Source organism: Chionomys nivalis, chromosome 5 (genome assembly GCF_950005125.1).
Source record: "Chionomys nivalis chromosome 5, mChiNiv1.1, whole genome shotgun sequence".
NCBI lineage: Eukaryota > Metazoa > Chordata > Mammalia > Rodentia > Cricetidae > Chionomys > Chionomys nivalis.
This window is the reverse complement of record NC_080090.1, coordinates 104,622,516-104,635,039: the sequence shown is the minus strand read 5'-3', so window position 1 is coordinate 104,635,039 and position 12,524 is coordinate 104,622,516. Positions and strand designations below refer to the sequence as shown.

The window sequence follows — 12,524 nt, the reverse complement described above, 5'->3', positions numbered from 1 at the left end:
CAGACCTGTGACTTTGCCTAGAACAAGTGACCTTGCTGTCCTGAACTCAACTTCTGGGGAGAAGCTATAGCTGAAGAGTTGTTGGTCCACCTGTAGGAAAACAAAACAACACCATGCATGAGCCCAGGTTTTTATAAGGCATAAAGCAAAACTTTTGTTAAAAAGTTTACAGTCTCACACAGTTCTGTTCAGGGATTTTCTTTCAGGGAGATTTGAAGTGTCATGGAACTTGTTCCACAAAACAAAGTACCCTTTCTTTCTTCTTTGTAAAATAAGATCTTTTATAGATTTCTATTTCCTTGGAGAGTCTACAGACCTATTGTCAAGTATTTATCTCCCTACTGAGAATTTTTCACCCAATTTTTCACTGACAGAAAGTAAAAAGAGAAGCCCATCTACTACCTGCAATGCCACAATAAATGGAGCCCAACATATTCACTTATTCCTCTCCCTTTACTCTTATAGTCACCACCTCTTTCTTTTCTGAGCTAACTCTGACCTGTTCTTGGATGTGGACTGTAGGGCTTCCTATTCATGAAACATAGTTTGGTAAATACTCGAGGAAAGCTGCACTTATTGTTACCAATAAGAGAGACAACTGATTATGTCACATTGGAGGCTCAACAGAAGTCACTGCTGGAATCTCCAGGACTTTATTTTTAGGGTCCTCCTTTAGTAGTCACCTCTGACTTCACATACCACTGATTCTGGCTTGCTCCCATCCTCTTTCTCCTTCTGGGCTACACCACAAATCTATTCCCATTTTTCTCCATCTAGTCACAGCCAATAGATTCTTCTAATCTCTATTAATTTGGTGAAGAGTGTACATCTATGTACATAAAAGTCAGGAGACAACCCCAGGTGCCATTCCTCAGGTGTCTTTCACTTTTTGTCTGAGACAGAATCTTCTTTTGGTCTAGAACTTCATCAAATAGGCTAGGGTACATGGCTAGCAAGCTCCCAGGGATCAACCTGTCTCTATCTCCTCTCTCAACATCTCAGAGTTTACAAGTATGTGCTTGTCATCTCTCCTAGGTTGTTAGAATGCTTATGTGATCTGAACTGAGTTCTACTACTGACAAGGCAAATGCTTCATCAACTGAACCCTGACTCCTGTCCTCCAATCTCTACTCTGAACTATATTATTCTATCCACATCATTTCCTAGTACATATGCTAGAAAGAAAGACAGACAGTAATACAATGGGGTGAGTTTGCTTTACTTAAGGAAAATCAAATGGATCAGGACTAATATCTAAGCTATCCACCCAATTCATCATCTTATTACTTTCTTTCTATACACATCTGATAAGAGTGAATCTCTTCGAGAGCCTCCTGACCTTGCCATTTATCCTGTGACTTTAGTACAAACTATGATCCATAATATGTAAATAAATACTACATTGCTGCTTTGTGAATTAGACCATAATATTTCTTATTTAGTAAAGAATATAGGAAACTTGATACAAATGCATACTTCCAAATATCTTTCTCCTTACAATGCTATAACATAGATCAACCTAGTGACAGATAACTCACAAAGATGAATAAGTTAGCCAAGCAACACATTATTATATTAACAGTTGTCTGTGGTCGTGTAGTTTCTGGAACTTGGAATCCCTCTCTATGTCTTCAAGTACACAGACTTGTCTACCTATCCATGAAAAGGCAATTTGAAAACTCAAATTAGGATTATGGGGACATTGAGGAGTCTTGTGATATTGGTGGCTGAGTGCATTGATAAGCACCTGTACTTTCTCTCTGACAGGTAGGCAGCATTCCTGAGATGTTCCTTACTGCCTGAGCAGAGACTAAGGATATACCATGGACCTGCTTTTTGCTCTTGTTGTGTTTATTTGTTTACTCTAAACAGCTTTTTCCAGATGAAGAGAAAGAGATATAGATTTGCTTGAGAGGGGGTAAGGATGGTCCAAAAGAAAAATATGCTGCCTTCCTGAACCAATAAACTGACCTAAGGATAAACACATGAAGTCTCTGCTCTAGTCTTTTCTGCTGTCTTCAGCACTTTACAAGTACCAAGTGGCTGCTTATTATTGACTATCAATTGATTGGTGAAAATACAAAGACCGAGAAGGCAAACACATACATCTTACTGCTCTGCTCTCTCTGTGTTCTACTTCCCTGTTTTTATTTGTGAAGAGCACAGAAAATAAAAAAGATGCTAAAAACGTTCTATGTTAAATGCTCTACAGGACATGCCACAGTTTTCTATCAAGGCTTCATTAAAAGCATAAACAAACAAAGCTTGTAGGGATAGCTCAGTCAGTGAAGTGTTTGCCATATGAATCTAAGGACACGAGTTTGATCCATAGAACCCATGTAAAATGTCAGCGTGGTGTAATGTGTTTGTCATCCCAGGACTTGGGAGGAAAAGTCGAAGAGATCTCTTGAGCTTTCAGGAGAGCCAACACAGAATCCTTTCTAGATTTCTAGAGCAATAAAAAAAAAAAAAAACCTGAGAGGTGAGGAGGAACTGTGCCAGACTTGAGGTTGTCCCCTGACCTCTAGATGGTACCCACACACAGTACACAAGTAGGAAGTTACCATTACTATTTCTACCATTAACAGTTCAGCAACAACATTCCCCATCCAAACAAGCTCAAAGGTGTGACCCTCTACTCATTTCAGGAATAGTGTAAGGGGTAATAACTTACTTTCTGGGGGTATAGGAATTATTTGCATGAAATATTCAATAATTATTCGTAAACATACATCTAATTGGAATAACTAGTAATCATTCTTCCTCACACAGTCCACATTAAAATGGTCTCCAATGCTGCTCACTGCCAACCCTTGAAACTCTCTCCATGGTCCCCCTATGAAATGTTTTAAGGACATAGAATCTACCTGGATGATTTCGGTCTTGTGGCACTCAAGGCACTCTAAAACATATCTTTCCATACACGATCATAGATAATTCAAAAATGGAGACTTGATCCAGTATACCCGCAAGCTTGAAACCAAAACTCATCCCACTTGTCTTAGTTTAGTAATAAAATTGAAACAGCCCAGAATCACCTGGAAAAGTCTTAATGAGAGAGTGCCTGTATTGCATTGACCGGTGAGAATGTCTCTAAGGAATAATCTTAAGTTAATTGATGTGAGAAGACCCATCCCACTGCGAACAGCACTATTTTCTAATCAGGGAGTCCTCAGCTGTATGACAATAGAGAAATTAAGCTAACACACACAAACAAGTGATCATATATACATTCATTTCTCTTTGCTCTTGAAAGTTGAAGGGACTAGTTTTTTTTTGTTTGTTTGTTTTGTTTTGTTTTGTATTTTTATTTCTGCCACCCTGACTTTGCTCTAATGGTGGACTGTAACCTGGAATTAAGAGCAAAAATAAATCCTTTTTGCCTGTAGTTGGGTTTTGTCAGGATATTTATCTCAGCAACAGCCATGAAGCTAGAACATCTCCCCTTGTCCACAAGGTCACATCCATTTTAATCACACAGCTCCTGCAGCCATGTCGAATTCAGCTATTTAGTTCACAAATGTCCACTGAGAACCTAGTGCTAGGGACTGCTGGGTAAAGAACAAGCTCAGCAATAATAAATGCAAACTAAGTTCCTGTTTTTACCACACTTACGTTCTAGAGTTCTAGCAGAGAGGTACTGAATGGAAAAATCAAGGGAACAGGTTGCAGGACTTCAGGAAAGGTCTGGACAAATATAGACACTGGTATATCGAGAAATATATACCATTCAAAAGTACTTAATTGACAGGGCAGTGGTGGTGCACTTGAGAGGCAGAGGCAGAGGCAGAGGCAGAGGCAGAGGAAGGTAGAACTCTTTGAGTTCAAGGCTAGCCTGGTCTACAAGAGCTAATTCTAAGACAGCCAGAGCTTCTGCACAGAGAAACCCTGTCTCAAAAGAAAAGTACATAATTGAATAAGACAATCTATTACAAAACTATAGCTACAAAACTGCAGGGAGTCTAGCAGAATCCTATGTGTACCAATGGTTAGGAATGGTAGGAGAGATAACAGGAGACTCGCAAAGAGACAGCTGTGATTGATTGATGGTACAGAAGAAACCTCAGGGACTGATAAAAAAATGTGTAAGTCAAGACCCAAAGGATGGGGACATTCTCTACTTCAGATGTCAGCAAGAAAAAGGCTGACATGCCCTTCATGGTAGGTAGCACCTTCGACCATTGGAGGAAAGCTTGGGCCCAGGAAACAATGGAGTTGCCCTGGTCTAGTTCCTATGAAAGGCATGCATTATAGTTATGGGGGGATTAGAGTCAGTGACTCCTAGGGTACTGGGTGCTTTCAGTTCCTGGGAAAGTGATGCACCCCCTCAGGCAGTGAAGTCTTCAGGCCTCTTCATGTTTCTCTGTATTTTTTCCTTAGAAGTCAAGATGTGTGAAAGCTTAACAGGACAATTGGTATTAGACATTAATCACATGTACCCTGTATAGCTTAGAAATGTCATTGAATCCTGGTTAGCACAACTGTATTGATCCTGTCCATCGCAACTATATTCTGTAGAGGCAGTTTTGGGCAGGCCTGCTTTTCGTCCCTCCTGGTTCCTGCATGACTAGATTTACACCCAAAATAACAACACACAAACTGTATTCATTTAAATTCTGCCTGGCCCATTAGTTTCAGCCACTTATTGGCTAATGCTCACATCTTGATTAACCCATTTCTAATAATCTGTGTAGCACCACGAGGTGGTAGTTTACCAGGAAAGATTCAGCATGTCTGACCTGGTGTCTGGCTCCATAGCATCTGACCTAGAAGGAGAGGCATGGCGATTGCCTCACTTCCCTCTTCCTCCCAGCATTCTGTTCTATCTACTCCACTCACCTAAGGGCTGACCTATCAAATGGCCAAGGCAGTTTCTTTATTAACCAACGAAATCAACACAAAACAGAAGACCCTCCCACATCAGTATTCTGTTCCTGACAAAGGTCTGAAGAGTTTGATTTCTCTCAATAAATTTGTCACAGGTTCAGTCTATCTGGGGATCCTCCAAACCAAGTATGGTTTTATGCCTTGACAGCCATATCAGGTAACCCTGGCTTGGTAAGAAAGTGTGGGCATTTACACCTAGAGATGTAAAATATTACATCTTACAGGAAAGCTCATTAAGCTTAATAAGTAACTAACTCAAAGGCTTCAGGAAGGCCCAGAAACTGACCAGATACACTAGGACTAGGCCGATAGTTCCCCAAACTGAGTTGCTTGATCTGACTTTAAGTTGTACAGTGCATGCCAGGTTTCCAGCTTTAGTGAGTTGTCACCTATGCTAAATTTAATTGTAGTTTTGTTTTAAAATCACTTCCATTCCTGTAAACACTCATCTATACTCCTTTTTGTAATCTCAATAAAACTTAGTGGTTCATTGATTTGGACTTAGAGACACCCTAATCTTGGTTTGTTGTTTATTCTCTGTATGGGGTGTGTAGACATTTGTTCATACTTCTGAAATATTTCACATAGCACTTAACTATTGGGCTCTGCAAATACAACTTCATTCATATTTTGAGCAGTACAATTTTGAGTAATCTGGTGGGACTATGGGGAAGGAAAGTGAAATAATTAATTTTGATTGTCAGCTACATGAAATTTAGAATTATCATGGAAATAAACTTCTAGGCATATCTGTGGTCGAGTTTCTAGATTGGATTAATTGAAGCAGAAAGAACCACCTCAAAAAAGTGTGTCACCACTACATAAAACTGGGCTAAAAAGAAGAAAGTGAGTTAACACCTCCATTCATCTCTTTGCTCCCATACTGAGGACAGAATGTGATCAGCTGCTTCATATGCCTGGCACAATAACAGACTGTACTTTCCGATTGCAAACCAGAATCATGTTTCTTAGGCATTTTGTCACAGCAATGAATAAAGTAACTAAAATAGAATTTACACTTTGGAAATTGGAGTATATTAAGTTTTCCAAGGAATTTGAAAATAAAATGATAAAATTCTGGAAAGAAATGGATTTCTTCCCTTGAGCCAGAGAGATCTTGGTTGACTTGTTTGTTTTCTTGTTTCTGGTGCATTCAATAATTACATAGTTTGTGTTTCAGGGAGCTATTAATAGAGTTGGAAAGGTGGGAAAACAGGAGGTTGTAGGAGCTATGCTTGTTAGACAGGCATGAGAGCTGACTCACACAGGCAGTTGGACAGGCCTTAAACCTTTGAGACACTGAGCACTCAAATGCCATGGGAGGAAGAGAGCCCTCATGTCCAGGTAGGAGGAGATGGGGCAGGAGGAGCTAGGCTAATGAAAATGTGTGTTATATCTTATAAAGAATACATTGTTCGTAGAGGAAGAGACCAAAGTCATCTTCTGAGAGGGCAGATGTCATTGCATCTGTTGCTTGCAAGAAAATAAGGGGAGCATTTGAAGTGACAATTGTGGAGAACACATATGAATGGATTAAACTCACCAATGCAAAATGGTGATTGCTAAGCTGATGAACTTAGCTCTCCCTTTAGGTTATGATGAAAGAGGGCTCATCTAGACTTTGGCTGAACTTTACATTCAGATATGCCCTGCTCTGCTCTTGACTCTATAGAGATTTACTAATCTTTCAGAGAAGCCTACCACACTGTTTTCTTAGATAGCTATGCCTGTGATCACACGAATCATTTTTTCTTTATTTTATTGATTGTTTTGAGCTCTACATTTTTTCTCTGCTCCCCTCCCTGCTTCTATCCCCCCCTTCAATCCTCTCCCATGGTCTTCATGTTCCCAGTTTACTCAGAAGATCTTGTCTTTTTCTACTTCCCATGTAGATTGGATCTATGTATGTCTCTGTTAGGGTCCTCATTGTTATTTAGGTGCTCTGGGATTGTAATTTGTGAGCTAGTTTTCTTTGATAAATATTTTAAAACCACCTATGAGTGAGTACATGTGATAATGGTCTTTCTGGGTCTCAGTTACTCAAAATGATGTTTTCTAGCTCCATCCATTTTTGCCAGAAAAATTCAAAATGTCATTATTTTTTCTGCTCTGTGTACTTCACTGTGTAAATGTAACACATTTTCCTCATCTATTCTTTAATTTGGGGACATTTAGTTTTTTTCCTAGGTTCTGGCTATAGCAAACAATGCGGCAATGAACATAGTTGAGTACATGTCCTTGTGGCACAGTTGAGCATCCTTTGGATATATATCCAAAAATGGTATTACTGGGTCTTGAGGAAGGTTGTTTCCTAATTTTCTGAGAAATTGCCACACTAATGTCCAAAGGGGCTGTACCAGCTTGCATTTCCACCAGCAATTCAGTAGTCTTCCCTTTACCCCATAACCTCTCCAGCATAAGTTGCATCATTTAAGAACCTTCTCTGTCTTCTTTTTCCCAGCCACTTCTTCCTTGTTGTCAATGCCCACTTTGTACTAGGAAGTGAGTAGTAATGCATAGAGGAGACCTGTTCCTTCCTGAGGGTTTCCACATCACTTGTTTCCTCCACTGTTCCAAGCTGTACCCTATGCCAATTCCCATGTAGCCCTTGCTGTAGTCTTCCGCACTTTCCTCTTTGCAAGCAACCCCTCATAGGTCAATGTGGTTAAGACACAATTAAACTTGAGCACAACCAGAATTGACAGTGCTTCCTCTTCCTCTCAAGTTGTTTCTGATGTAATAACTCTGGTGAAGATTCAAAAACTTTCACTTCTATTTCCCAATTGATCACAGTACCAGTGAGAAAAAGGAGCATGTCTCAGGGCTCGACTGGAGTCTAAGGCAACTCTATACTACAGTATGTGACTGGGTATAGAAGCTCAGACATGTGTGAGGGAGAAGCCTTGGCATGCAAGCTGAGTGGAAAAGTGAGAAGTGAAATACCTGAATGGAAAGCTCGGGCCCCTCTCGGCTAATCTTCACCTGATGCATCCTTCTGTTGGCCAAGTTCTCTGTGCTGATGGTGAACACATGACTTTCTTCCTTGGTGAGGCGATAGCGAACCTGTAAACTTCCTTGAAAGCAAAAAAGTAGGGGAGGATTAGAATTAAGAATAGCAAGCACAACACAGAAAAATGGGATTAAATTGTTCATGAATTATTTGTTTTTGTTTTCTGGGTCTCAATGACTTAGCACTAAAGATTTTTAAAATTCATAAATTCATCAGAGTTGAAATATAAACTTCTGAATATAGCTACTAAACAAAATGAGTGTGTCTCTGTATTGTTCTTCTTGTATTCTATATGTGCTATTTTAAATTAAAAGTCTAGTTTGAGATCATCATGGTGGTGTAGAGCTATAATTTCAGCATTTATGAGGTGGAGACATGAAGATTGGGATTTCAGTACAGCTGGGTTACAGAGTGAGATCCTGCCTCACAAGAGAACCTAGAAAGACATAGAAAGGGGATAAAGAGGAAGAAAGAAAGGAAGAGGGGAAAGGGGAGGGGGGAGACAGAGGAAGTAAGAGGACCACTTTGACAAGCACAGCCCCAGACCATTTTTGTAACTGGAATATGAAAACATGAGCATGACTTGGCTATTCTCATGGCATGGTTCTCTCAAAGTCACCTTCCTTCTTCTGAGGTTGAGGAAGAAGAAACCTACCTGTTTCCACCCATTGATGTGTAATGTAATGTTTCCAGTTTAAGTGTGGTCTCATTAAGGCTCGGTGACCAACCTAAACCTTCATGACAAAAGTCAAATTTTGCCAGGAGAGTATTTTTCAAGTAAATTTTCACTATCACTGGGGTCAGGAAATCAATTCACTGATCCTCAGAGGCTACAAAACGGATGGAAAATAAGTGGAATTTAGGAAGTATATGAAGGTATATGAAAGGTGTATGAAGGACTTTCCTCCTTGCCTTTTTTCCATGGGAGGGGAAAGGAAAGGATTGGGGGAGAGAGGAAGACAAAGTATTGCAGCATAAACGGAATGGCTACTTTAGTGTGATTTCCATTTTCAATGGGAAAGCTACTCTGCACGGAAAAAGTGACGTGGAAGACAAACATTCACTGGCTTCTTTATCCCAGGCATGTTTTCTCATTTCTCCTCTTCAACGTGGCTAATGGCCTCAATTGCTCTGTCCACTCTGAGGGTTCATGAGCACTGCATGTACAGTTGGGGTCTTTCTCAGACACCAGAAGTTCTCCCCCATAGTACACACAGGAGCACAAAACGCTGGGAGCAAAGAACAGTATCATATTCTGAGTGCATTATGGAGAAAAGTACATTTACTCAAATTTGGGCCAAGAAGTATGATTCTGATCCATACCTGCACATTTTCCCATTGCTTTTATCTTCCTCAACAGACTCATTTTTCTTATTGCGGACAACCATAGGAAAACAACAGGGCTTGTGTTCAAGACTGATATTCTTGGTCATCATGCCAGTGCTTACACACTCTTTGCCTTTCTCTGCCTCTTTCTGTGACCGTTAATATTCATTGTCTCTCTCTTCCCTTGGGTTCTCTATCACCACACTCCTTTCTCAGGCCTATACAATGGTAAACACTTTAGATTTACAGTCCCAAAGGTAGCAAACTGTCACAGGGAATGCACTATCAATATAACAAACTAAAGAATAGGCTAAGTGCCAGGTCAGAAGCACATTGAGAGCAATGCATCATACTGCATTTTTCCCACTTGGTCTCATTTTTCTCTCTAGTATACATTAGTAGTGTTGTGTATAAACGGGATACTTTTTCTGTGTGAATTTGGGCAGAGATTTGCTGTTTATAATATGGAAATTAAAAATAAAAATGATTTTTGGGATGCAGTTATCTCCTTCTTTCCACATACGTTCCTTAAATAAATATTTGTAATAGAATGCACTCTGGTCCCCAGCAAGTACTGCATAAAATTTTAGTGGGTTCTTTTAATGTTGATACACTCATATATATATATATATATATATATATATATATTCTTTTTTCTTCTTATTTTATACCTTTGAGCCAAATATATACCTTTATTCCTTTCTATACATGAGAACTATACAACAGTTATTATCAATACTGCTTAAAAAATAATAATTGGACCTAGTGAGATATCTTAGCAGGCAGCAGTGCTTGACTACTTGCATTCCATCCTTGGGTTCCACGCATAAGAAGGGGAGAACTGGCTCTGAAAAGTTGTTTTCTGAGTTCTACGCACACGGCATGGCACACTGTGCACTCATACAGAAACATGCAATGAATATATTAGTATAAAAAAACTCTTTAATTGAAAATAGTAGTGTGAAACTTACACTAAAACCAAAAACAACAAACCCTAGAATTAAAAGTGGTGATGATTTTCAAAAGAATCACATTCACATTTTTAAAAATGCCCTTGTCAAGCTGAACAGAATTACATTGCTTGGCTTACTAAGCAAATTCATTATGATTGAGTTCCTGCCTTCCATGTTCATCTAGAAAGTTCTTTTTCTTAATTTTACAGATATAAGAAAACAAATGAAAGTTTTAGAAATTGAAGAACTTCTTAATGTATTTATTTAATAGATTTTAGAGTCAGGTGTAGAAACTATGGATAGGTGGTTACAATGGTTGCAGGTTTCCTTTAGAATGCCATAGCCCCAGTTAGCTAGTCATCCCTTCCTAAAGGGGTCTTTAGTGAGAAATTTTCACATTAGGTTCCTTTCCATTATCCTTCAGAATTCAGCATGATGTTTCTCTTGGGAAACAACCTGGATTCTGTAAGCTCCGAGGCCTGTCTATCTTTATCCTAGCTTACACTGTGTGATATTGATCATAATCTGCACTCTCTAGAAGTCAGGATATAGCGTGTGTGTGTACGTGTGTGTGCACACGCGCATGTTTGTGTGATGTTAATTTGTATTCATATATAGTGTGCATATCCATTTTTGCACCTGTAGAAGCTAAAGGTCAATACTCAGCCTTCCTTGATTCATCCCCACATAACTTTTGAAATGGGGTCTCTCACTGGTTAACCAAGAGCTCACTGAATGGTTAGACTGGGTGGTGATGGAGCCCTGTAAAGCCTCGCATCTCTACATTCTCAGTACTGCAGGTTTTACATGAACACTGGAGATCCAAGTCCAGGTCCTCATGCTTTCATAGCAAGCAATTTATTGGTCAGGCCATCTCCCCAGACCACTTAGTTCCATATTCTATATCTTCCTGATGTGTGTATCTTTAAAATGTTTTTAATCTAGTTTAAATAGACTAAAGCAACAGTCCTTCCTGGTGCTATGACATATCTGGCAAGGATGAGGTATGTAACCCCATATCAGATATGTTTACCATTGAATTAGGAAGTGAAAACTCAGGGCTGAGGATGTATGTTGCTAGTAAAGCACTTGACTCCCACATGTAAGATCTTGCCTGGATTGGATGTTTATCCATGCAAGCACAAAATACAAGCAAACAAACAAAACTAATCCATGTCTATTATAGTTTGAGCATCTCATTTGGTGGCACCATTATTCATTTATTTATTTTTTGCTCATGTTAGAATCCATATATATCTTCAAGTCCTTCCTGTGTTTCTCACCAGTGCTGTCACCCATAGGTTCCACATTCATGACCTACTGCTCTCCATAAAATCAACCGTGAAGCTGTGTTCTACCCACACACTTTAAAGTAGCCTGGAAGACATTTACCACGAGTGCTTGTGACATCTGAATGAGTCACTTTGGTTGCTGTCACACCTCTCCGTCTTTCACATTCGTGTATTTTTATACCACATATTCAAATAAGCTTGAGTTCTGTGAAGCAATATTGCTGTTTAAATTGTTTTAATAGCTCCTCAATGTTCTCAGATTGAGCCAAACTTGAATATGGTTAGAAGACACTGTGTTATCGCTGTATACTTTCCCTCTCCTCTATGCTCCCTGACTGTATTTTCTGTTTTTTTTTTTTTTTTTTTTTTTTTGCCTTTTACTTATTACACTTGTTTCTCTTTCTAGTTAGGAATGTCTTAAACATCTTTACCGGGGAGAAGCTCCTCATTCACTAGTTAAGTCCAAAGCACTCAACCAAATCACGTTTTCTTTATGCATACAGACACCAATTTTCACACTACTTGTTGGGATGTATTATCATAGAATCAATATCAAACTTCAGTATTTGTTATTGCTTTCAACTCTAAAACTTCTACAATACAAATCAATTATCTATCTCTCTCATTATTTTTCTCATCTTTTACCCCTTCCTCTAAAACCCAGTCTTCTCTCTAAGATGTAAGATTAACAGTCAATTGTCCTTGAAGATGTCAATCATGTTCAACATTTTCAAGGCTTCTCCTCTCTCAACTAAATTACCCAAATCATCACCAAGACCAGGCTTATACAAACTTAAGTTCTTTGGCCCATCATGGATCACTGTGGGTAGGTATTGGAGAGGCAGAACCAGAACCAATAACACTGTTCTTAGTGGCTTAACTGAGGGAAGAAAAATATAAATTATGTGAATCATTTATTGGTCACATTAAATTTATGCCCACCTTTAAGTGAGTCTTTCTTGTGTGGTTTCAATAAATGTACTTCTTATGCCCCATCACCTCTTGGATCAGAACCTTTAATGCCTTTCTTCTTTCTCAGACCACAATTTAAGATTT

The 12,524-nt window shown here is 39.1% G+C and overlaps 1 protein-coding gene across 1 annotated transcript in view; it reads right to left on the bottom strand.

Annotated features, from left to right (window-relative positions):
* Cntnap5 (contactin associated protein family member 5) overlaps window positions 1-12,524 on the bottom strand; it is a 976,150-nt gene that overhangs the window by 67,892 nt on the left and 895,734 nt on the right. The window contains exons 20-21 of the mRNA XM_057769582.1: window positions 7,831-7,961; window positions 6-90 (exon numbers count right to left, since the gene is read on the bottom strand). Of these exons, the coding sequence (XP_057625565.1) occupies window positions 6-90; window positions 7,831-7,961 (216 nt within the window). The remainder of the gene's footprint in view (window positions 1-5; window positions 91-7,830; window positions 7,962-12,524) is intronic.